Source organism: Pagrus pagrus, assembly GCF_965226575.1.
Source record: "Pagrus pagrus genome assembly, chromosome: 11".
Classification (NCBI taxonomy): Eukaryota; Metazoa; Chordata; class Actinopteri; order Spariformes; family Sparidae; genus Pagrus; species Pagrus pagrus.
Window position 1 is genome coordinate 13689081 of NC_140195.1, and position 26505 is coordinate 13715585.

At 39.6% G+C, this 26505-nt stretch overlaps 3 protein-coding genes across 12 annotated transcripts; all 3 read left to right on the forward strand.

Moving 5' to 3' along the window:
- The first annotated feature begins 69 nt into the window (after positions 1-69).
- On the forward strand, positions 70-12662 carry slmapb (sarcolemma associated protein b). Of its 6 annotated transcripts, none has more exons than XM_084367449.1 (11): positions 70-158; positions 3040-3253; positions 3549-3608; positions 5557-5685; positions 5779-5853; positions 5946-6248; positions 6666-6936; positions 7103-7274; positions 8907-9041; positions 10258-10345; positions 10753-12662. In XM_084367449.1, the coding sequence occupies exons 3-10, from the start codon at positions 3557-3559 to the stop codon at positions 10339-10341; spliced, it is 1221 nt and encodes a 406-aa protein (XP_084223575.1). In that variant the 5' UTR covers positions 70-158; positions 3040-3253; positions 3549-3556; the 3' UTR covers positions 10342-10345; positions 10753-12662. The 6 variants fall into 6 exon arrangements, with proteins under 6 accessions (XP_084223575.1, XP_084223574.1, XP_084223576.1 ...); XM_084367448.1 differs by lacking the exon at positions 70-158 and adding an exon at positions 180-404; XM_084367450.1 differs by lacking the exon at positions 70-158 and adding an exon at positions 180-404 and having other exon boundaries at positions 10756-10843.
- Positions 12663-16271: 3609 nt separating this feature from the next.
- Positions 16272-21390, forward strand: abhd6b (abhydrolase domain containing 6, acylglycerol lipase b). Of its 3 annotated transcripts, XR_014623603.1 has the most exons (12): positions 16272-16715; positions 16917-17031; positions 17691-17759; positions 17928-18059; positions 19077-19233; positions 19729-19842; positions 19940-20072; positions 20174-20331; positions 20462-20516; positions 20597-20697; positions 20917-21148; positions 21310-21390. XR_014623603.1 is itself a non-coding variant. In XM_084367455.1 (11 exons), the coding sequence occupies exons 4-11, from the start codon at positions 17935-17937 to the stop codon at positions 21094-21096; spliced, it is 1023 nt and encodes a 340-aa protein (XP_084223581.1). In that variant the 5' UTR covers positions 16272-16715; positions 16917-17031; positions 17691-17759; positions 17928-17934; the 3' UTR covers positions 21097-21178. The 3 variants fall into 3 exon arrangements, 2 of the variants coding, with proteins under 2 accessions (XP_084223581.1, XP_084223582.1); XM_084367455.1 differs by lacking the exon at positions 21310-21390 and having other exon boundaries at positions 20917-21178; XM_084367456.1 differs by lacking the exon at positions 21310-21390 and having other exon boundaries at positions 16272-17031; positions 20917-21178.
- A 48-nt stretch (positions 21391-21438) lies between these two features.
- kctd6b (potassium channel tetramerization domain containing 6b) lies at positions 21439-25398 on the forward strand. 3 transcript variants are annotated; one of them, XM_084367457.1, is made up of 3 exons: positions 21486-21532; positions 23345-23447; positions 23802-25398. In XM_084367457.1, exons 2-3 carry the CDS (start codon positions 23421-23423, stop codon positions 24486-24488), a joined length of 714 nt encoding a protein of 237 aa, XP_084223583.1. In that variant the 5' UTR covers positions 21486-21532; positions 23345-23420; the 3' UTR covers positions 24489-25398. The 3 variants fall into 3 exon arrangements, with proteins under 3 accessions (XP_084223584.1, XP_084223583.1, XP_084223585.1); XM_084367458.1 differs by lacking the exon at positions 23345-23447 and having other exon boundaries at positions 21439-21532; XM_084367459.1 differs by lacking the exon at positions 21486-21532 and having other exon boundaries at positions 23345-23402.
- The last annotated feature ends 1107 nt before the right edge of the window (positions 25399-26505 follow it).

Consider the following 26505-nt stretch of genomic DNA (forward strand, 5'->3'; position numbering starts at 1 on the left):
AAACCTTTGAGCAGTGATGTTCACAACTCCTCCCTGAAGCTCAGTATCACTTTTTTTTCCATTAATGTTAACTCCTATGAGTAAACTGCATGGACCGGGCTGACACGTCAGGCAGAAAGGCAACGCCCACCCGGCGGATGAGGCAACTTTAAAATGAAGTTGAGGGATGTTTATAATGTTGTTGCCCAGATTTGAACCTTTTGAAACTGCCCTGTCGGCTTTACCTTGTGCTTTTAACGTTACGTTTGTGCTACGATGTGGAGTTAAAGGCAGCTAGCGTTAGCTAACATCAGCTGGCACCTCCTGTTTGCAATTAGCGTGAAACGTCATTTGATTATTTAAGGCTAAGTTAGCGTTTATAAGCAATTAATGCTAACCTAACCTACATTTGGAGCTGTATGGTGGTGAGTTAAGGCAGCTGAAATACTTCTCGTCTCAAGCCACATGTAACTCTGTCGTTTATTAGGTATTTTTTAAGGCAATGGCAGAGAACAGTCAAACAAGTAGCTATCAGTTAGCTATCAGCTATATCCAGTAACGTTAGGTAACTAAGGCAACCTAGCAAACGGTTAGCTTAATGGATAGTAACCCTCAGGTAAATAACTAACGCTGGCTAGTTAAATATAAGCTAAGATGACATACAGTTGTTAAATGTTAGTTTATTTAATGGAATATGATTAAAAGCTACTTCAAAATATGACAGTCACTAGTCATCCAGTTCAGTATACAGCCTGATTAAATTAGTCTACATTACAACCTGATTTTCCTGAATAAAATCCACCTAAATGACTATTTATCTTCCCTTTTAAAATAGCTAATATGCATTTCCACAACTATTCATATACATAATTATACACTCAGCTGCCGGTTAACTAAACTAATGCAGTTCAGTGCAAGAGCCCAGCAATACATCCTGCTTGTATGAAGGTTATAATCCTCCAAAATGATCAGAAAGTTGTATGTATATAGCATGAAGTGGATCTTGAGGTTTGAATTTTATATCCTATTTATATATAAACCCTGTGTGGGTTCACTTGTCTGTGTAGTGAACCCTTATTTCGACTCTTAATCTCTTTAACTGAAGATAGGCTATTTAGTGTTCTCTAGAGTAAATTAATGGCCTGCTGGGATGCCAACATCCGGTCTGTAAATATTGTAAATTTTAATTGAAAGTAGAGTAGAAGGTTGGAATGGTTGATTATTGACAACCGTTGGTGATTTGTGGGTTTAATCTGTAATCCTTTTTACTAGCTTACCCTTTCCACCAAGGTTAAAGTCTCATGCTGGAATCTGGCTACACAGCAAAACTCATTAAGAAACCTGGATCTTACATTTCTGAGCCCAAATCACTTGCTATTACTGATATTCTGTAGCTGCAAGCAGTAAGCTGTGTCCTCATTAAACTTGCAAGCTGATAGCGTTGTGTTTTTTTAATGTACTTTCACTTGTAATTTAGACTCCTACATCTAGCTGGGTGACGGTCTCCGCTTTAACACTGGACTTGATAAGTCTGATGCTTTCTGTTATCAATCACTCTCTGTATAAAAGTTAAGTAAGCACTGATGTGGGAAAAACGGTTGACTCAAGAGCTGTTCATACTTTGAGCCAGTGACATGAGTTTCACACTGAGACATGATAAGCGCACAACATTGAATAAAAAGGTGAACTGATGTCAGAAAAATAATTTGGACTACATTGATAAATCAGCTTTTGCTCAGGACTCACCAACTTGAAAGTTAGCATGCCTTTGTAGGTAAATTAAAGAATAAGTTCTCCCAAAAATGGAGATTCAGTCGTTATCTCTGCAGATGGAAAACATTTGTGGAGCTGTGCAGCAAAGTTGTGTTTGCAGCATTCCTCTAAACAACTCAAGTCGATGGGAGTCTTGACAAAAAACCAACCAAACATAAAATGGCCCCATACAGCTTATCCATCTTAATGACAGTCTCTGTAAGCCCTGAGATTGATCTGAAAAGACAATGTTTGCACCCTTGGTGCACTGTTGAGCTGGGCTGTGCTAATGGTTTTAGCTTAGCAGCTACAGTGACAGCTACAGTAAATAGCATATCTTCAAATCAATTTGGGGAGCTTCCAGTGACTTTGATTACATTATACAAGCTGTATGGAGCCATTTTATGGTTTTTTCTGATGTTATTTTTTTTTCCAGTCCCCATCTACTTCAGTTATTTAGGAGACTGCTGTATAGCTGAAGAAATGTTTTGTGGACTACAAATTCCCTTCAATAATGGGTTGAGTAGATAATGACTAAATTTTCATTTTTGGGTGAACTTTTCCTTTAATCGCGGATGTCCTCTAAACCACAATCTCCCCTCTGCTCCCGCCCTCTTGAAACCTGAATGTCTGTGTGTGGAGCTCATACATTATTCAAGGAATTTTTTATGTGTCGCTACAAGTTATAACGGCTTCCAGAGGGCGGCATTTATTTGCTTACACATAAAAACCGGTATTTAAATATTGCTGTGACACTCTTTTCAGTTCAGGCAACTGTTTTTTTACAATATGTCTGTTCTGCCACACCCTTATAAGCCTTTCAAGGCACGCTGAAGAGGCTAACGCTGATATTTTATAGTCAAATAAATCACAAATTAACCAAGCACATTCTGTCCCTTTAGTAGTTACAGCACAACTTCAACCTTCAGGATGGCATGTAGCTCTAACCCTGAAAGCCAGTAATCTGTGAATTCAAAGTGACAAAACAGTGGCAACGAGAGTGGAAACAGGATTGTGGGTGACGCACACTCTCACACTTAATTTCCCTATTCTGTGTCATCCTGTAGATTTTTTACATCAGTACCAGTATCAGGCCAAAGAGGAGCTCAGCTCCCTGAACAAAACCCCTCTGTGTCAGTATGCAGCTGCAGCTTCCGAGGTGCCCTACTCGGATGCATGACCTAGTGTGGAGGGGCTGTGGACTTGAACCACAAAATAGGGGGGGGTCATATTTATAGGCCACTCATCTAACTCACCTTTACAGTAGCATTTTAACCACACTTGAGGTGTTTGTCTTTTTTACTTCAGCCAGATCTTTGTCTTCACTGGCTTCAGTCTAACATCAGCAAGGAGGTCCGGTACACAGTGTCTGTCACCCCCTTGGTGTCCCCTGCCTCCCCCTCACTGCTTGGACTGTTCCATTTTGCATCTGAAAAAATCTCATAGTTGGAGAAGAGTTCTTCATGTCAGGGACTGCTGTAGCCTCAGCACATACAGTACTGTAGCTCCCGGATCACCTAAGGTAATTTTTCCTTCAAGTGTTATTCTTGAACATTTATTATTATGTTTTTTCTGTGACTTAAGAGAATTTCTCAGCAACTATGCAGCTGCCTCCTCCATGAGTACTTGCTATGTGTTTATAGATGATCATGCATTTATGTGTTTACCTTTTTTAAGAATGCTCAAATCCTTAACCAACGTCTTTAATCATTTGATTAAGACATTTATTTAAAACTTTCAACATTAACACTCGATTGAATGCTGTATATCTTTATTTTATTACCTGATATGTTGTCATACTTTTTTTTTTTTTACAGATAAACAAATGGATGATAAAGAGCTGAGTGATCCCCTGAATAACGTCTCACTGATCAAAGGTAACCTTGCTGTATTGTTTTTCTTTATTTCTGAAGAAATTACCGAACAGAATTGAAGTAAATGACAGTGTTTTGCTCTTCGTGAGTCTCACCTGACACAGCGTATCTTAGTAAGTGACAAGGTGGAGAGAGGAAAAAGCATGAGTCACGCTTAAGAAGAGCGTCTGAAGCTATAAGCGCAGCTGGTTGGCTTGAGAGCTTTTTACAGCGCTGTGCTGTGATGGCCTTGATTTAGAGGCTGATGTCTCTAGTGTCAACAGCTTATTAGAAGATGGAGTCTCTTTGCACAGAGGGCACATCATCTGACTAATGTGTGTTAGTGACATTTAGGGTGGCTTATTACCATAGAATGCAGCGGATAATGCATTGCGATGTGTGAGCATATCCGTGAGTGAATCAATTTTGCATGACGAATGAATTTGTGATGCTACGCTGCACAGCATATAGGCAGGACAAAGCAAACAGTGTCCTCACGACAGCAGTATTTTCAAAATGACAAGGATATTCCTCAGTTTCAGTCATATACAGCACATTCTGTGGCTGTAAATTAATATCACCCCCAGCGGTTCGATCAGCAGAAATTCACTGAATATTGTAGGCATTGAGTCCAAGCAGTGCGAACCCACCGTCACATTCATTGGGAAGGAAACCGACAGCGGGGAAAGATGGAGCATGATGGCTCTAGCCCTCAGCACTTGAGCTAAAAAAAGACTTTCTCCTACATCTTTTTTTTTTTTTTTGTGTCATCACTTGAGGCAGCATGATGCTCAGTATCCCCAACTAGGCAGAGAGGTATTTTTACTCCCATTATTACTTTGTCATGTGTCAATCTGACATTAAGACGTAATTGGTGTAATAACTAATGTTGCTAAAGATAACACGTTGGATGCCCTCATCTAATACCGCTGTTATCTCGTCCGCTCCAGAGGACATTCGTCTTTTCATACAAACCAAGCACAGACGACCCCTACTTACAGGGAGCCCACACACATTTCTGACTCTCACTCATACATATGCATGCACGCACGAAACACACAACCTCATACACACATGCAGGACAGAGCACTGACCACCCATCCTTTGTCTGGCACACAGCAGGGTGGTCATGTGCTCGAGTCAGAGGGTGCCACCAGCCTCCAGTAGTCGCTTCATACGCTTTCATATTTGGGACATTTATCAATGCCACCACTAACAACATGTGTGCGTATTTGTTCATTGTGTTTATCCAGTCGTGTGTGCCAGACACAATGACATTACAAATGCATTTTTTCATTGCAGTCCTCTGATGTGTCCATTTATGGTGCACATGCTTGACCTGTCGCGACTCTTGTTTTCCCCTCTGCCAAATGCCTGGCCTGAGATGAGGTCATCTCTTTTCCTAGCCATGGTAGATTAGAGGATCAAAATATTCTCTGGACATTGCAAAGCCCAAGTATTTGTGGGGTTTGTTTCCACGACTAGGAAACACAACAGACCCTTGACAACGCTGGCTAGCCCATTCCCTTTGTGTATTGTTTACTGTAACACAGTGTTAACAAGCAAAGTAGATGTGCCAGAGACTCGTATGTTGCTGGTTTAATGGATGATTTGGAATGAAAGCTTGGTTAGAAAATACAGATAATGCAGTTGTGTCTATTTCTGGGTGAGCAATTAGTTTATGTAATAGTCCCATTTTAATATCTTGGGAAATCATCTCGTATGTCAGCCCTGGTTAAATATTTGGGACTGAAGCAGAATGAACATGGTGGAACTTGGAGTTATTCATCTATTTTTATAGTTTAATTGCCGTCATTACTGCCTGATGTATCATTATGGTGTAAATTTTACATCCTCTACAGTGACTTTGCAGGAAGATAAATAGCGCTACCCTCACAGCTAGATACACTAATGTTTGGAGAGACGATGGTCTAATTTGGATAATTATTCCTGTTTTCCCTTTCATCATCAGATGACTTGACCAGGTCAAACATGGGGTCCTCTGGTGACTCCGAAAAGGTTATCCAGCGCTTGAATGATGAGCTTCGAGAAGCGCAGGAGCTAGCTAATACCGAGAAGCACAAATGCATGGAGATACAAGGTGAAAATAAGATACACATCAATCCCCCCACCTAGTACTGTGCACACACAAGCTAACAACCACATGTGAAATAAATGCTACCATAATTCACAGGTATCCTGGAGGAAGAGAGGAAAGAAAATAAACACCAAGCTGATGAATCTGCAAAACAGATAAAACTTCTTCATGGTAAATCTGTGTGTTTGTGGATTGAAAAGTTTTCTCGATCATAAGAAACATGTTTACACTCCTAATCTAAACACTGAACATGGTGTGTGCAGGCCAACTGCGGCAGCTCCAAGACGAAATGGGCGTCCTCAGAGAGCAGATAGATGTCTCTTCCAGTTCACACAGTGAGCTGCAGAGTGCACGTGATGAGGTGAAGGCGCTGAAACGTGCCTTGGAGGCCGCCACTGCTGAGCGGGAGCGTGACATCGCTGCCATTCAGACTAACCTGTCAACCGCCTCGAAGGACCTGGACAAATGGCGTCAGACAGCCAACAAATATGAGCGTGAGATCGACAACCTTCAGCGTGACCTTCAACAGCAAAGCAAGCAGTGGCAGAAAACTGCAGAAATACAAGGTACTACTACTACTACTAGTATTACTACTACTAAATCCCCGAAATAAGACTAAATATGATGATGATGGCCGGTAAAATTTCTGTACAATATCTGCACGATTGAGCCATGGATTGCTGTTGCTGCACTGAATATGAACAAGAAAGTTTAATAGCAGTTTCAAAACGACTAAATTGAATTTCATGCAGTGGTCTTAACATTAATCACTACTGGAGAATGAGTTGCTCAATGGCCTCATGATTTAAAATATACTGTAGCTCTTTTTGTTTCTAGCACTAAGAGACTTGTCAACTCACTTAAATGTACACTAGGCTGTACAAGCACCTAGAAAATGTATCATGTATAATAAGTAAACCAATTAAGAAAAGGGCATCTGCTCAAAGTTTGCTCCATTACATAAAACCATATATTTTTCACAGCCGGTGAGCTGCAGTCCATGCAGGTGGAGTGTAATGGCCTACAGAAGGAGTGTTCTGTCCTGCGATCTGAAAAACAAGACGTTGTCAATAAGCACCAGAAGGAAAAAAGCAGTCTGCAAACGGAGTGTGCCTCCCTCAGGGCTGAGAAGGAGGAACTCCTCAAATCTCACCAGAAAGAGAAGGGCAGCCTGCAGAGTGACTGTGCAGCACTGCGTTCTGAGAAAGAGGCAGCGCTGCAGAAACAGAAGCAGCTGGAGAAAGACCTTGCCAGGTCAGTGCACTGTGCTACATTATCCAGAGCTCAGCTTCACCTCCCCCCCTTTGTACTCCCTCTGTTTCATTTGCTTGACTCTGCTCCAACATGTTTTGCTACACAGCGCACCACACACCTTGCTTTGTGTAAGCCTTCACCCTTTGAACTGTTTTGTTTCTTCAAGTTCGCGTGCCCAGAATGCTGAGCTGAGTAACGGCCTCAAAGCCCTGGAGAGATCCCAGCAGGAGTTGGAGAAGAGGCTGGTGGCCATGCAGCTCCAGCACCAGGAGGAAAGCACCAAGCTGCAAACCCAACTGGAAGAAGCGGACAGCCGCAGCAAGACTCTGCAGAGAGAGGTATATTCTCAAAACTAAAAAGTAATCAACCAAGTGTCAAATATCCCAGAATCACTATAAGGAATTACTTCTAAAGCTAAGAATACTTCTACCTTCAAAGCTGACAGCTGAACCTTGTCTACACTTGTTGTTGCTCAGTCACATTTTTCACTCCTGTGATGAAACAGATACTGTTTCTTTTGTAACCAGAGCTGCTGTCTACATTAGCTACGTAATGGCTGGCACATGACTATGTTTATAAATTGTTGCCGCTGTCGTCAGTTCATTTTCCTGGTCAAGTATAACCAGTATGCTTTGATACTAAGGTTTATCTCAATTTAGATTTCATCCTCCTTATGTTTATACCAGGCGTGGGACGATATAAAAAAATCATGTCATAAGCATCCTGGCCAAAATAATAGCCATTATTTTCCCGATAATGAATATGTTTACAACTCTTAAAACTGCACTAAAACATTCCAGTGTTACTTAATCTTACATTTGGTTAAGAAACAAATACTTTTATATTCGTTTTTAGTGAAAAGTTATCAATTAAACTGAAATAAGGTAATCATAAATCATAATCATCTCTGTGCCGTTCTTAATTCAGAAGCTAAAGTCTGTAAACACATCTGATTTAAACATTTTTTTTGTGAGGGATTCTGTGTTTCTCAGCTTTGTGGCAATTTCAAAGTAAATCAGAAAATTGAACAAAGGGCTGTATGTTAACAAGCTTTTTAAAGTCACTGATGTGAGGATATTCATAATTATCCTGTTAGAAATTCATCATGATCCACTTATTCTGAGTGTTTGTTATCGGGATCCACAGTAAAATCTTCTGTTGTCCCATCATTGTTTGTAGTTTTATGTGAGCATTGAACTAATCCAAAGAAGACACTGAAATAAATTATGTCCTCTCCTAGTTGAATCCAATGATGTTAAATTGTTTTATCTCAGTTAAGGGGAGCTTGATCTTGACTTTTTCCCAGCTGAGAAAGCTAGTAAATTAACTCTAATGCCTAAAGGCAGGATTGTCTACTTTGACAGGCATGATAAATAAAGGCTCTGATTCTTTATCAGCCCATCTGGCTGATACTTATCAGGACATGTAGTGTTTTATGTTTGGTTGTGTGTGTGTGTGTATACAATTTGATATCAGTTAAAATGTCGTAACAATCAAGTTGAATCTACAAGTGCTGGGCAGCTTCTTTCTTATGGTTATGGGACTCCGTTGTGTCTCCAGTCTAAACAGGTTGCTTGCTGCTGGCAGTGGCACACTACTGTATGCTCCCAGTCAGATTTAGCAGACTGAATGGAAGTGAGCCCCTGCCATGACACCCAGACAGGAGAGGCACTGTTGAATAGCAGAAAGCAGAGATGAAGTCATCCTTGACCACAAGACATTCATCCCAGTGTGGTGTTGCTCTTTCAGTCACTGAATAAAAGTGGAAACTGAGTGCTCTCACAGTGTCCTTTTTAAGACTGATCTCATCCTGTGAAGCCCTGTTAGGGGACAAAGAATCAATCAGCGAGTCCATCAGCCTGGCCCCAGCATGCTCCCTTGTTAGCCGTATTCACTCTGAAAATGCATAGAGTGGCAGTAATTTGTCCCATGGACACTTTAATTAAGACATTCTAATGTGCTTTATGCAGTATGAGGAGGCAAAGACGGAGTTGTCGGACCTAAAGGAAAAATATGAGAAGACTGAGCAAGAAAAGCAGTCGCTTGCAGATGAACTTGAGGAGTGCAAATCCAGCATGAAGGACTTGCAGGAAAAGGGAACAAAGGTGAGTGCTGGTCTATCATACACTCAACAGAGAGGAGAAGGCATTCTTGTTTTCTTAACTAAATTTATAAAAAAAAATGTGACATAATATATTAGGAGATGCATGAAGTGGAAAAAAGATGACTTGCAATTAAGCTCAAAAACTGCAGCATAGCTTTTAACTTGCATTAGAAGTAGGGCTGGGCAATATATCTATCTTATATCGTCATCTTGATATGAGATAATTTTTCTTTTGAGAATGTTGTTGTCTTTTCTTAGTTTCAAGGTTGATGCTTGCTTTTACCCACTCAGTCATTATATCCACATTACTGATGATTATTGATCAAAAATGTATGTTTATTGTGTGAAAGTATTTAGTCATGCTTACACTATTGTCACAGTACTTTCGGGGTATTTAGTTAAAAATGTGTTGCTCTTTGATTTTGTTGCCCAGTCCTAACATTTATTAAGTGCTTTTGAGGAGATTTCAGAATTTTAAAACATCAAGATTAGGGCTGCACAATTAATTGGAATAATTTCAAAACTGTAATATCCAAATAGCAGAAGCTGCAATTTTTTGATAAAGGTGATAACACAGAGTTCAAATGGTACGGACCCCAACAAGTGTCGCATCATCATGATCTCAATAGTTTTTTTCATTAATAATGAAAACTGTGATGCGATTATTATCCCACTAATGTTGAATCATATTGTTATTGTGCTGTATGTTTTATTATTTTCTATCAACTATTATGGCATCGTATATGCCAAAATAATTGCAGTAAGGTGTTTTCACTTCATGCAGCCCTAATTGAGATTTATACGTAGCCTGATATAACCTAAAATTAGCTAAATATTATTTTCAGGCTATATCGCCCAGCCCTCATAAGAAGCAGGCATCTTCAGTTGCTTTGGTTTTGGAAGCATGAGCTTTGCTTCAAAGTTTGCAACAAAATATAATTATATTTTGTGAAATATCGTCAGGCATTAAAGGTGAATCTTTTGTAGGATTCAAAGCACATAAATATATATTTATTTTTATCCCAGCACACCTGCTCCCCTGTACTCATCCACTGTCTTTTACTGTTGCTTTTAGACATTGACAGCCGTGTGCGAGATTTGTATAAACACCAATTACACACACAGACTATTGACTGAGGGATTTATTAATAAAGCTACACCCAACTAAAGTATGTCCCGTTGCAGCTGATTACTATAATATCCCTTCCCTTCTGTAGACATCCCTATTGCTGCCTGTTCAAGCCATAGTCATCGGCCTTATCCTGGCTTTGCTGTATTGGTGCTTCGGCGCATTGTGGTAGTAAGGTACACATTACTCCTGTCAAGTCGGCCTACATCTTTCATTCTCATCAATGTCTTCTAGCTCATTGCATGACGTAATCAGGTTTTCCTAATTCCCCAGAATGCCTTCCTCGGGGGGAAACTCCAAAAATTGACGTCTGAGAAACTCTTAACCTTTCTAATCATACAGTTCCAACATCTGACATCTGTTTGTCTTGTCTGGATGGCTAACGCTTAACAACTGTTTCTGTCAGTTGGCTTGTGATGGGCCTGCCTACTAAAGAGCTAACTCGTGTTCTCTGTGCACTGCATTGCTCTCAATGGCAAGCTCCCTCTGTCAAAGCTTTTGCGGTCTTTGGGATGGGCGGGTTTCATGCGGTGACGCTCATGTTTCCATTTCTGTGTCACCACCTTTTTTTTTTTTCTCTCAGAAGCCGTGGATGATCTGGGGGCCAGTGGTTGCTGTGGCTCTGACAGCTGTGACTGCTGCTGTGCTCTTCAGGACCTGAGGGCAACATGCTCAGACACACATACACACACACATACACATAAGTGAATCCATATTTGTCATCAGATTTCTCCACACTTGCCCCCTTATCATATCAGCACTATTAATTAGGAGGGCTCGTACTTAACACTGTTTAATTTTTAAGATGCTCTATTTTAGATGACAGAGAGGTTAATAAAAGAATGTCAGTTTTGTGTGCAAATAATTAAGTCCGTTTGTACGTCTATTATTTGAAGAGAACATAGTTGGGTTGCGTTTTTTGTTTACTATCTTGACTTATAGGATTATCCATTAATGAATGTAAAGTCTACACACTTAATATATGATTTTAGATGGATCACCTCGAGTTTGAAGCTCCCTAAATGTAACACATCTCTGTAACTGTCAGAATAATAAATATTGTCACAATAATGCCGCCCCTGACCGAGTGCATGATGAATGCCTCAGATACATACCAACACATCAGTGGATGGTTATGATAAGATATTATCTATTATCATAACCCGTATCAATGTCAAAAGGCCTTTTCGGGATGACAACAAATGAAAAAGGTATTTGAGGAATTTATCTCGCAGTTATTCTGCATAGCTTGAGTAATAGCCCTGAGAGCTGTTTTTCATTTATGATGGTTGATGTGATGCAGCCACAATTGAAATATGTGAACTTTGGAAAGGTGGTTTTCCTGTATCAACAGAATCTAGTCAAAGGTTGTAAGTACCCGACTCCTGTCTTGAGTGTTTGCTTTCTATTTTAAGATGAGCTTTCCATAGACGGTAACTGCAATGATGATGATGAATACTGAATTTACATTTTCTGCATCAGCCACTGTACATAATATTACATAATCGTCCACTCGGTTGCAGTCGGCATCCTAGCATCGCTTACTATCTATTCTATCTTAACAAAGGTGGATAAAGCAAGTAATGCAAATGTCTGCAAAGTTAAAACAACGCAGACAAAGAGCAACAGGCATGTTATTGATAAAGCCAATTAGGGCTGCACAATATATTGTTTCAGCATCAACAGTGTAATGTGTGCATGCAGCGTATTCACATAAGCAATGTCAAGTAAGGCAAATTAACTCAAACACATCCTGCCAAAACTTTTTTGCTGCTTGATACAAAAGTAAAACAGTCTGATATAACATTATTTTGTCCGTTGTAAGGGTTTGTTTCTTGTGAGTAACATGCAAGCTCTTCATGCACAGCAAACCACCAGTTATAATCATTCCTGATCAATTTATAAAACAAAACAGGGTCTGTTTGGTTGTTTGATGACATGCAGTCCTCTGCAAAATCACCTCAATCATTGAAAGAGATTCATTATTTCCAAATAGATCTTTTCAAGTCATCTGCTGAAAATGTCAGCATTTTTTCATATCAGAATATAGATCCAGTATATTGTAGAAAACAAAAAAATAACGCAATGTCACTTTTTTCAAATATCGTGCAGCCCTAATAGCAATCAACCATAAATTACATCACTTGTTTACTGAAGGGAAGTCAACATTACATAACATAACACAATATAATTTAAAATCCTGCCATGAGTCACCACAAGAAACTGGTGTAATACTTGAAATGACATGTTTTATAAACTGGACCTAACTCAAATCTGAATTTGAATGAATACCAAATTTATGTATGAGCTTATTTACAGAGTTTTCTGATGGTTATATATTTGCATGCATTATATGATTCTGTGGAAAATCTCAATGAATATACATATATTAATTTGCTGTATTTATGATAGTTTGCTCAGTCAATATCTGTATTTTGTAAAGAGATGGAAAGTTATATAGTTTCTTGGGATTAAAGTTTATGAATAAGTGCTCTGAAATGTAAGAGTGGCTTCAATTAAAGAGCTCAACCTCATAATTGCACCTTACAGTCATTGCATCAGCAGGTGGTCACTGAAGCCACCGAGCTTCATGGAGATGAGGTCAGAGTTTCTGCTACTGTAGGTTTTGTTTGAGGAACACTAAGAAGATACAGTTTATCTGAGGTAAGTTATCCTTTATCTTGTGTTTTTAATATTAGGGGAAGGTAAATATTTATTTTGATACACGTTTTTTCTTCTATCCTTTGAGCAAAACAGGCTAGATCTTATATTTCCTGTTTTATTTCCTTCTAATAGCTCCCTATACTGCAGATGGCATTTAAAGAAGCTGATTGAAGCTGACAGCCGGGGGCACAGTTTGTTCTCTTTAAAGAGAGGTTTCCTCAGGTGAGCGCAGTGTGCACGTCAGCTTGCACCAGCAATGCACCACAGAGAAAAGCCGAGCTTACCCACAGAATAAACAGTGGTTTGATTAATGCATGCAGTGTGGGCAAAGACTTAGTTGTAACCTGCAGTTTGACCTGTATGACAGAATGACCAGGAAGATGACAGGAGATGATACACATCTCTGGCAGGTCAGACTGGACATTTGGCAGGTGTCTGGACATTCTGGTGCATGTCCGCCTCTTCTGGTATCAGCATGTAAGTCAAAGAAAACATATATACACACTCCAGAAAAACACCCTAAAATCTACATATATTATATATATATATATATATATATATATACCTTGTTACAGTCAGGAATCACACCTGATTGTTGTAAGCATTTAGAGGGTTTAACTGTTCATTTTTTAAAATGATTCAATCAATCCACAGTTTATTTTCTCTAACATTTATAAAAGGGTAATTACATCTGCCAATCTTTTCTCAAAGGGAGACAATTTACATAATCATTGCATTGTATACCTTAGTTCATCAGTACTATTATCATACTGCATTGCTACATACCATCCTTGCCATTGATCATTACTACTGTTATCACTAGTAATCACATTTCCATGTGCATTTCATCATTATTGCTGTAATACATCTTTGTGTACTTTCACTCCTGTCAACCATCGCTTATAATTGAATACATTGTGATCTCGTTGATCTGCTCTGTACATGCGACATCTATTGCACGTCTGTCCGTCCTGGGAGAGGGATCCCTCCTCTGTGGCTCTCCCTGAGGTTTCTTCCGCATTTTTTCCCTGTTAAAAGGGCCTTTTTTGGGGCAAGTTTTTCCTCACTCGAATCGAGGGTCGAAGGACAGAGGGTGTCGTCTCTGTACAGATTGTAAAGCCCTCTGAGGCAAACTGTGATTTGTGAATTTGGGCTATACAAATAAAATTTGATTTGATTTGATTTGATTCATACAGTTCAATAATCAGCCTAAAAGCTCCTCTCTTGACTTGTGAGAGGGGCATTCCACTGTTTGTTTGTTTTTTGCACATAGAGGTTTGTTAATTAGTCATTAAGACTACTGCTCAGTCTGTGAATTCAATAGTCGGCATAGTGATGTCGTCTAGGTTATCTCATCCTGAAGGAGTCCTGTGCACAGAAATGCAGACAGTATTGAGTATAGCTCAAATGAAAATGAAAAATAAAATTGTTGTTGCCATGATATCTCCAGAATCAGAAATAGTTTAATGATCCCTGGGGGAAATTGGGTTACATTACAGTTGTTCCTGCTATAATGGAAACGTCACAGTATAGAGAAAGAAGAAAAATAAAGACAGAAGTAAAAATTACAATAAAATATATAAAATACAATCTAAAAAACGTGCATTAAAATGAAATATATATGACAATGTTATATACATTTCGAAACATAAATACTACTAGAAATAGAAATATGTAAGATATGTGGCTTCAGGCTTGTGGAGTAACGGAATACATACAGTATAATGGTTTGATGTAATCAGGATACAAAAAAGGTGAATGTATTAATGTAAAGTTACAGAAATAATATGTTATAAGATTACAGATACATTTAGTAAAAATGGGGATTACAATTTTAAAATAAAGAATGATATAATCTGTAACCATGCACATGCGCACACCACGATTCTCACACAACAGTCCTCTGGTCTTGAGTGAAACCAAATACAAAAGTGTGTATTCTTAGTTCTTTTTAAATCTCAAGTACCAAAAAGTAACCAAGTTACATCACTTTATTATTGTGATACTTGGATTATGTTACTGACTACTTTTTAACAGATAATTAGTAACTATCAGAATATATTTTCAAAGTAACACTGTCTGCCTTGTACCACACTACAACTGCAGTGTATATAATATTGAGTAAAATATAAAAGAAAGTAGTAATTGGCAATAATTCACGGTACAGATAAATGCTACATTCCTGAAACATTAGTAGATTGCACATGATATTGCACAGAACACATTTTTAATATTGAATTGGCTAAATTAAAGTATTACACCGAAGAAGTACTTTAATGAAGTACAGCACAGTAAGTAGTAGTAGTAGTTTCCAGAGTTACAGAATCCTGTCCGAGTCTTATTTGTGATGTTCTGGTGTATGATCAGCCTTTAAAGGCATTAATCAGTATTTCAGTGTCTCAGTGTCTCACAGGTTCCCTTTAACAACATGCAGCCCGTTGCCTTGTTTATTGCAGGGCCGTTTAAAGGCTCAATCCCTGCTTAGACTACGAATGTTTGATCAGCGTTTGATGATCTGAGTTAATGTGACAACTCACTGCGGGGGCCTTTAACATCTGCTGGAAGATTATAGGGTTCAACACTCAGTGCAGTTATTATGCCCTTTAAGTGGGCTGACCACACTGATTCTAGGCCTGTGGAAAAGGATGCAGTTAATTTCTCAACAGGATGTCTGTTTCTACATTTCTACATTTCGCCATACCTATCGGACCGTAGCTTCAGAGGAAATCAATGACTGTATGTGGGCGAATCACCCATCATGACGCATCTGATCCTCATTTTTGTGTTGCTACATCGGCTCAGTCAGTTCTGGCGTTGCTGTGTCAAGGATCCCTCTCAGGACGCAAAGTGAGGAGTAAGATGACGGGGCTAATGTGACGCAAGGCTGTAGTTCAGACAACCTTCGGGAAAACACTGTTCATGTGAGCAGATTGAGGACAACTGCTTTGTCCTGTATAAACCCGAATATGAGAATCATTCCCACGCAGGGCGAGCCTGTCTGCAGAGTTGCTGTGTCCATTTTGTTCTGCTCCAGTTTGTATGTAGGTCATCTGTAGTGGACTAGGGATGCAGCAGAATGGCAGCTGCGTTAGATGGTATTTTTACTGTGTAATCTTGGCCTTCATTTATGCTGCCCTTGATTTAAGTCCTTCTTACATAGTATGTGAGAAACTGTCTTAATTAAGCAGATATCCTTAACAACAACACAGTATATAGCTAAGACCTTTCTAGAAAGCCTCTAGGCAAAATGTTAATGTACCTACAGTATGTATCAAGAGTTATTTGATCAGCTTAATCCTGAAAGCCAAGGCAGTATCGTGTATTTCCTTGTTCTTTAGTATATTTGAAGTAAATATGGATAAAAAATATGATCATGTGTCCAAAACTCTTTGGGTTTTGGTGTCATACAAAAAAAAACACTTAAGAATTATTACTTGTAGCTAAATCTTTCATTACCTGCCTTATTCAGAAATTGTGGCTTATTATCTGTTTATAGTTGTGATCCATCACATGTTTGAATCTTTAAATATCTGTTTGTATAAAATAAATAGGCCAGCACTATGCAAAAACACTGGCATGAACCTTTAAATGAGTCATTTTGATCCACAGAATATCTATCAAGTCAGTATCACCTCTGGAGGGCAGTGTGTTCATGGTGAGTCTTTATCGGTTCTGTTTTTTTCCCTTCAGTCAAGAAAATCTCAGTGTCTGAGATCGAGTTGAATATCTTTAGACCACAGCCGGGTCAGATATCTGTACACAAATCCCTCAAAGCTTCACCGTCAACTGAAGCAGAGCCAATGGCAAAGAAGCCCTCAGATCCTCACTTCTGACTGCAAACAGGGGACACTCCACAGTCTGCCTCCATCATGACACCCAGTGGTAAGTTTTGGACTTGAAGGAACCATCGTATTCACATTTAGTCATTTGTTGCTAGATGCTTTTGTCCAATGCAACAAACAAATCGAGAGTGTTTATTTTAAAGGTATCATTTTAAAAATGTTAGTCTCTTTATTTTAAGTTTTTCCCGTGTCAAGAGCATAACTGGAGTTTTTCTTTCTGTCATTACATAACCTGGTGCAGGTACCCAGTCCGTGATGATGGGAGGTTCTGGAAAGACAGTAAAGTCCTGTGGGATTCTTCCAGTGGTGCAGCAATATGTCCTACTTACTTAACACCTTTACATGATTGGAAAAGAGTAAGAACCACACAACTTTACACCCTTTGCCGTATTAACAATCCAACATCAAACACATTTTTGCAGACAAGTAAAAATAACACTTACACAATTGCAGCCAAGGCCTGAAAACCTTCTTGATTAAACTGAACTGAGATAAAGCTAAGGGAACTGTGCGCAGAGAAATATTGTTACAGAAATATCATTTATTTTCTATTCAGTCTTGACAAGCTTTAGTGAAAAGAACATAATCTTTTTACTGTAATCTCATTTTCTGGCATTTCTGCATTACGTATCATAATTATTTATTTATTATTCACTCTGCTGACTATAGCTGCTTACTGAGTTAAAAGCTGGTTATCCAAAAATGTAAAAATTTATTTTTGTATTTTCATGTGTTAGTGTAAAGTTTTTTGCGGGGAGTTTTGACTCAGTCGGAAGTCCTGCCTGCGCGTTCACTTTAAAAGATTGACCGGATAATAGAGTGGCCCGGTTTCCCCAATGATGGGTAGTAATCAATAAGTTTATCCAGAGCAAACAGCTGCTGGGACTAACTGCACTCCACAGGGACATGGTTCTTTTTATTTCATCTTTCATAAAGATAAGTTGATTATTTATGCTTTCAACGCATCAACAATACCTGCAAAAATAAACTCAAGCATCTGCTGACTAATCAACAGAATCACAGCAGCGGTCACATGTGTCTGCCTGTGACAAAAGAAACCAGGAGGAAAGAAACCATCTGAAAAGTACGTTTTTACTTTGTCATTTCATTTTCATGTGTTATTTTAATGACTTATTATTCATTATCAACAAAACATTGCATGGATTTTAGTTACTGACTCTACCCCTCCCCCGATGTGCTGTGCTCCTGAGAAAGGCCACTGCATGTATGTAATGTTCATGTGTTTTTATAGGTGAGCCATGGCAGCCGATCTAGACGTGGTCAACCTGTTTATCATTGCGGGGGGAACACTGGCTATTCCCATTTTGGCCTTCGTTGCTTCTGTCCTCCTCTGGCCCTCTGCACTCATTAAAGTGTATTACTGGTAAGGTCGACAACTGATGTAATGCCTTTCACTTGATATGTTTAATAACTGATGTGAAGATGAGCAACAAATAATAATTCTGCCACAAATAATTTAATTGCTGATGACAAAAAACATGTTGCTAATCAAAGAAATTGAATTTGTATTCTCAAGTCAGAGACAGTTTATGTTTTGAAAACATTTCAACTACCTAGTACCAAGTTTCCTTTTGTTTCATATATTTCCTTTATTCCTCTGCCATCTTTGAAGCTTTGATGTTTATATTGAGATGCATATTGAACCCCATGGCTGCCTTATTCCTTCAGACAGAGAAAGGCTCAGGCTGTCTTAAAAAAATACTCATATGCTGACATGTACATTGTAAGTGTTGTTGGTCACTTAAAATTTTCCACCTGTTCATAGTGCCTGCAAACAAGTCCCTTCTGAGGGAATTTCATACTAAAAATCCAGATACCATCTTGATTTGATTGTTTATGCATCATATTAGCTTCAGCTATACAGCACTGTGGATTTTGTGCTTCATAATTGACCTTGAAAGTGCGTTAATATTAACGTAAGAATCGGGCACCTTGAATGCATACTCTCAACAAATGAGTGTAGCTACTATTAGCTTGTTAGCTCAGTTAGCCGTACAGCTAGCCAGACAACCAGAGAAGGGTTGTTGTCACTGCTAGCACTGGAGCTTTGAAGCTCTGGAGGAAAAAAAGGTTTTCAGGCCTGGAGCTAGCTGGCATATTGCACCTTTGAAGTGAATAATGTCATATAGACGTAAGTGTGATTTGAAAAAATGTGAAGATCTCCTTTTTTTTTAAATGATTAATTATGAAAATTTTTTTTTTCTTTAATCCTAAACTTAACTCAACATGAAACCCTTACAAGCAGAAACAAAAATAGCAACATTGGCAACACATGCTCATTGAATCTGCATCCAAGTCCTTTATCACTTGGCTCAAATTTGAATTCCAGAGCCGTCACGTCTGTGCGTCTATGAGTTCAGACATACCTGCTCTCCTTCAGGTACTGGAGGAGGACTCTGGGCCTGCAGGTGCGCTACGCAGACTGCGGAGGCTATCGCTTCTGTTACTCCTACAGAGGAAAGCCTGGGATGAGACCTTCCATTTTAATGCTGCATGGCTTCTCTGCTCACAAGGACACCTGGCTCACTGTTGTCAAGGTCGGGAGATCTGAAACGCTAAACAGTTTGTTGCCGTGAACTCAGGGAGACTAAGGCTCAATCCCATTGTCCCCCCTCAGGCCTTAAACCTTGAACGCCTCTCAGATTTAGCTGATATCACCTCGTATGTGTTTGAGTGAGAGAGGCTGTAAGTGCTAACCCTGTGTATAACATTACAATAATTGTGGGTAATTCCCTCAAACAAAATCTGCAGAAATGTGGAGTTACATAAAGTGGCTATAAAGGGCTCAAAATATCTACAAGGGAGCCCTCATGTACTTTACTATTTGACAGTGCGACAGCTCTTAATCCTCTCTGACTAACCAGGAAGGTGCCTCAAAGTCTGAGTGTAGACATTGGGATTGAGCCTAACTCTCATCCAGTAGCAACATCAAACATAACTAGACAAACTACATTCAAGTTTTGGGATCTACAGATTCAAATAAGATCACAATATCAGTTTAAAGCTGTATTTTCTGTCTTTCACTGTTGTAGTATCTACCAAAGCATCTGCACATTGTGTGTGTGGACATGCCCGGCCATGAGGGAACAACACGCACCAACACAGAGGATTATTCTATCCAGGGGCAAGTCAGGAGGATCCATCAGGTACACTGAAGAGAGAACAATTAAATATATGTATGTCATTTGTCAGGTGCTTGAATGATTCCTCTGAAATTATGTTTTTGTCCCTCACTCTTCTCAGTTTGTGGAAGCCGTTCGCTTAAACAGGAAACCTTTCCATCTGGTTGGAACCTCCATGGGAGGAAATGTAGCCGGAGTTTACGCAGCCTGCTACCCCTCAGAGATCTGCAGCATGACCCTCATCTGTCCAGATGGTCAGTCACTGTGTGTTTGGTCACCAGCATCAACTGTTTCAAACAAAATACAAGCGTGCATCATGAGTTTCTAACCAAAAAACAAAAACTGTATCCTGCAGGTATAAGACACCCTTGCGAGACCAAGTTTGACAATCACCTGCAGGACCTGGAGCACAGCAATTACACATTAAACATCCCACTGATCCCGACGACACCCGAGGAGATGGAGGACATGTTCAGGCTTTGCTCTCATGTTCGCTTTAAAATCCCCCAGCAGGTCAGGCCCACACTTAAAAATAAACGCAGTATGGATTACTGTCTGTATGTACTCACAGTCGATCACAATTACAGACATTTTTCAAAAGCAGCTACATTTTGTGTTTGTTAAAACACGTTTTCTTGTCTAGATTCTTCAAGGATTGGTAGATGTTCGGGAGCCTCACAACACGTTTTACCAAGAAGGTTAGTTCACTTTAGTCTGAACATTGTTAAGCATACAGTTTAACCCATGTGAGCTATCAGTAATTTGTGTCTTTTTACAGTATTTATGGAGCTTGTTGGAGAGAAATCACGATACGCCTTACAGGAGCACTTACATCTCATCACTGCACCTTTACAAGTGATATGGGGCAAAAAGGATCAGGTAATTTATGACGTACACCTAATACAGTGACTCAGCAAAGCCCATTTAAGTAAAGAAGTGATTACCTGACAGCTTTTGTTTCTAAATTAATCCCAAAATTCTGATTAAGCAATAGATTAATCCCAAAATGGGTGAGAGTGGAGGCTCAGGTTTCTCTAGCTGCTCAGGTCTGAATAGAGAAACTTCCATAGATATGATTATTATCTCATATTCGTCCAGGTGATGGATGTCTCTGGAGCTGCAGTCATTTCAGAGGTTTTGCCCGGATGCAGGATGGACCTGCTGGACAACTGTGGGCACTCTGTGGCGATGGAGAGGCCCTGTCGGACAGCCAAACTCATCCTGGAGTTCATCATCATGCAGCAAGAAGCCAGGGGTGGCGCAAAGAAATCCTCCTGAACCCAAAGACTATTAACCATCTCTCTCCACTGCAATGCTTTACGTGTTCCCTGTACGTGACATGCATATGTAATACAGATGCCCAAGCCTCAAACATTTACAGGAAGATATATAGTTTCCAGCATCTCTTAGAGGATGAAATAAATCGCATTTTACTTGTATTATAAATCATGATAATAAAAAAAAGCTCCATGCATGTCTCTGTGTGTTCAGATGTGTGGATGTGTGCATGCAGAGGTGCCTGGCTGTGGCTGCAGCAGGACCTCCTCCCCTCCTTCACCCTCCTTGTGTGCGCAGTGTTGCTGCAGCCTGGAGCCGAGCACAGCTGCCCGGTGCGACCAGCGGCAAACATCACTATCAGGCTCCGACCGCTGAATGCTAACCACAAGCCGCTGTTTGTGGATAAAACAAGAAAAATAGGCACGAAGTCGAGCTGGTAAGGGCTTTGTTTTAGCCTCCGTGTTACTCCCAAGGCAGTCTTAATTAAGAGCCCAGCGTTAACCTGAGTAAGAGCAGCTAACGTCAATGGCTCGTGGGGTGCTAGCTAGGTTAGCTCGCTAGCTAGCTACTAGCTAGTGTTCCAGTGTGGCACTCGCTTTGTATTTAACGCTAGCATACGTAGCTCAGTGCTACCAAGTTGGCTTCACAAATTGTTGTAATAATGCATTTTGTCTGTTTTTGTTGCCAGCTTGCTTTATTTCCATATCACAGAGAGTGAAAATATGTTGAACGGCTAACTACTATTAACACCAGCTCTGTTAAACAAACATTAGCTAGCTTCACTAGCGTTCAACACTAAACGCTCAGCTACTTAATTAACGTATGATACTTCAGTCGCACTGTTAGGGTCACATACGAAACCTAAAGTAATGTGGTTTTTGTTAATTCAGTAGCGCCAGGTTTCACTTTCACTGACTTATGTTGATGAATCAGCTCTGCTACTAGATCCTCATTAATGTGCGTGGCAGCAGACACATCAGTGGCTACAGACACATCAGTGGCAAAGCTCAAACAGCTGTCGACAAAATCTTTCCCAAGCTTTTGATCTAGTCCCATGATATTCATCAGCAGATGGAGTTTGCCAGGTGTTTTAGAAATGCACTGCTTCATATTTCCTTGTGGTAGTTTCCTTGTTTTGTGAGTCTTTAACAGCCATATTGGCTTAAAAAGTTCAGTTTTAATTCCTCTTCCTCTCTCTTATTCCTCTGATTATGTGATGACTGTAATATGATCAATAGCTCCTGAACTGCTACTGAAGAGACACATCAGTGATTCATAAACAGACTGTTGGTTCTGGCAATATGCTCGATACCGCCTGAGATGTTGTAATATTGTGATATGTCTTTTCCTGGTTTTAAAGGCTGCATTACAGTAAAGTGATGCAACTTTGCAGGTTTTTTCTTCTAATACTTAGTCATTATATCCACATTTCTGGTTATTATTTATCAAAAATCTCAATTGTGTTCATATTTTGTAAAAGTATCATTATTGAGGTATTTGGTATTTAATTTTGTCGCCCGGTCTTGACATTTATGAAGTGCTTTTGACAACATTTAAACATATCAAGATATACATTATTCAAAATGAGTTGGGGATATTGGGATATGGGTGCATATATGCGTGTGCATGGATTGAAAAATGAACGTCAAATGAAACATGTTGCATCATTTTTGGGGACGAAAACACAAAATAGAAATTAAGACATGTAAGAATAAACAATCAAGTAAAACACTAAAATATCCCAATATCCTTAACTAAGTCTATATATCATGCATCGCGATACAACCTAAAAATATTGCTATATTTTAGAAACCATACCTGCAAGCGCTACTGTTGACTATTCAGCAAGCATACAAAAACGATTTAAGAAACATGTATCCGGTCCACTCACATTGTGTAACTGGAAATAACAACTCACAAGTGCTTGAATACAGTATGTTGTTAATTAGGTCAACAGGCTCCCGGATAGAACATTTTACTAGAGATGCACGATATGGATTTTTACAGGCCGATACTGATGTCAAAACATCATTTCACATTTTTATAATTCAAAAAGAGAAAAGAGGTGTAATATTACCTGCCCTACAGTGTGTATCAGTTATACATTTCACAGATACTGATACTCATGTAATCCAAAACACAGACACACACAGGCACTTACTGACTTGACTGACCATATGACTGTATACATTGTGCATAGGTGTGTCACAGCTTATGTCAATGTGACCTTTTTTGGTTTTGTTTACAGGTTTGATTGAAGTTTGACAAAGCCACATCTGTTCCCTCTCTGTTTTGGTTCTGACCAAGTGGGTATTGTTCTACAAATGGATAATGGGGACTGGGGCCATAGGGTAAGCGATGGATAGAAGCCCTCTTGTTTCTGATAAAGAAATATCTGCTGATTTGAATGTTAAATTTACTCTCTTGCCAGATTAGTTTACATCCAGCATCCAAAAACAAGGCAGTCTTACAACATAATTTGTATGTGTTTACTGAGAGGTGTAGTATCGATGGGGTGGACAAAAATATAAAGACACTTCTCACTATGATACAATACAGTTAAACAGCACAGCACTGCAATATTTAAGCTAGCTGTGCCTAAATTCACACAGCTTGTATTATCAACCATAACTGCAGAATGCTAATCTAACTCATCTTCACAAAAACACATGATTCTTAGCCTCTTCTCTTCCTTTGTGCCCTAGATGACCTCTCCTGTTACCTTGAACGTGGGAGGCGTCCTGTACACCACTAGTCTATCCACTCTACAGCGCTATCCAGACTCCATGCTGGGTGCCATGTTCAGGGGAGATTTCCCCACAACTCGCGATTCCCAAGGGAATTATTTCATCGATCGCGATGGAACACTTTTCCGGTACATCCTGAACTTCCTGCGGACATCTGAGCTTACCCTCCCTGTGGACTTCACAGAGACGGACCTCCTCAGGAAAGAGGCAGACTTCTATCAGATCGAACCTCTGATCCAGTGCCTTCACGATCCAAAGCCGCTGTACCCTCCCGACATCTTCGAGCAGGTCGTGGAGCTCTCTAGCACTCGGAAACTGTCAAAATACTCAAACCCAGTCGCTGTCATCATCACCCAGCTTACCATAACGACGAAGGTTCACGGCCTGCTGGAAGGTATTTCCAACAACTTCACAAAGTGGAACAAGCACATGATGGACACCAGAGACTGCCAGGTGTCGTTCACCTTCGGACCATGTGACTACCATCAAGAGGTGTCCCTAAGGGTTCACCTCATGGACTACATAATGAAACAAGGCTTCACCATCCGCAACACGCGTGTGCATCACATGAGCGAGCGTGCAAATGAGAACACGGTGGAGCATCACTGGACTTTCTGCAGACCAGCTCACAAAGTTGAAGACTGAGTTGCAGCACAGGTGTTACGGGTCACATTACTGTTTGATTTGTCTTCATATTACACAAATCATAATAAGAAAGAACAAACTTGACCCCCGATTGAATAATGTATCAGTAATAATGATCTTTTCCCCCTCATTTTGATCAATGTGGTACAGGCCAAAGTCCAGACAGATGACATAAAACAAAGAAATTTGAATTCTTGATTTATTAATTAATACTTTTTTAAGTCTACAAAACAGAGACGACATTCCTTTTAAAGCAGAAAGACCCGATAGCATTGATTTATCTACGGAGACCAAAATTCTGCTAAGAAAATGTGGGAACAGTGATTTTTTTAAAGAAACAATTGTGAGTAAATATGGCTCCAATATCTGCTCATGTTTATTCCAAAGTGAGAAATAAAGTGATTGTAAACAGGTAGCCCTGATTTGAGACTCTATGCCTACATACAGTATCAAATCTACATTTTAACACGCATTAATGTAAATCTAGATCACAACTTGAGGGTAAAACACTGACTATAAAAGGTTTTTACCGCATACACAAGCTGTCCTCGGTCATGTTTCAGAATAGAGACACTGAACAAAGAACATTTTTGGGATCCCAAGATGTCGAGAGGATACCTTTTTTTAAAAAAAAAAAAAATTATGATGACCTTTAGCCCAATTTCTTACTTGAGTTTACAGTAGATCTTTAAATTAGTCTCTTAGCTCTTTTATCTCCTCGTACGGTACTATTTCTTAAAACCCTAGTAGTCATTGTCGTTGCATGTGTCCCAGTGTCTTGTGTATGTATATGTATTTGCTGTGTGCGCTTTGTAGTATTGTTATACTGTTACACTTTCAAGCTCATATCAGCAGTGATGTGTTTGGTCATTCCAGCCAAAAATAAATCCATTTGTGTATTTGTCATTAACTTTTGCTTTATGGTTGAACTTTTCACCTTAACTCAATTATTTTTTTAAACAGCAGATGGCGCATGTGACACATTGTGTTATTATAATACAGGCACAAAGACTTAGACTCTAAGAAGATGCGTTTAAAGACTTACAGTAGAGGTTTGATGCACCTTTAGGAGAACGCTGCAGCGCGGTTTTGCTGCATAAATGTTTTGCGGACAACGAAACTTCTACTGACTTTCTGTTGACGTGGGTAAGTAGATAATGACTGAATTTGGATCATTTGGTGAATTTTTCCTTTAACATTACCGAAGCAACTGTAAATTACCTAACTGAAGCAAAGCATGTTATTTTGTTTAAGTTTAATTCATGAAAAACAGTTACAGAGGATACAAATTAAACAGAAGAAAAGATTGCTAAACATGGATTTGGTTTCACAGCATTTGATAATTACAAGCTGCTGAAACAGATACCAAATTCATCAGCATTCTCCTTTTACAAGGAAGGACCTCTATTACTTAAAAGAGTAGATAACTTTGGCACACACACACATGCTGTTTTACAAACACTTGCCTCCCTGGGACCTGTTGTGGCAGCTCCATACATGTGGCAGGGTTATAAACATATAGACTCCTGACTGTAGTTCATCAATCTGAGTTCATCCCTCTGTGTCGTGCATGGCCAAAGCTCCGGGCTCTGAACGCTGGCTCGTGGTTGATAATGAATCTGCGTGAGACAAATGGACAAAGCAAGATTAGGCGGTAAGAGAGAAGGGCCTGACTAATAATATCCACCACTAACAAAGGAGGAAGAGGGAGCGAGACAATGTGGGGTGCAGTTAAATAGAGGGACACCACATTCTTTGGTCTCATCTCTGTTTCGTCCATCCTGCCTGCTGTTGTCGCATCTCTCTCCTGCTTCTGACTCTGGTAAGGTTCCTTCATGGTGTGGTCTGTTTAGTGTTAGGTCTATTTCTTTATTCTGTGCTTATATCAAACACCTACTGATTGGATGACAGTTTGAATTTATATAAATGTGTCTGATTAGTTAATTATTCCAATTCTGGATCTATACTATGGAAGTGTAGCTGTATCAGGACTGCTAGCATCTTGTTTTTGAGGGAC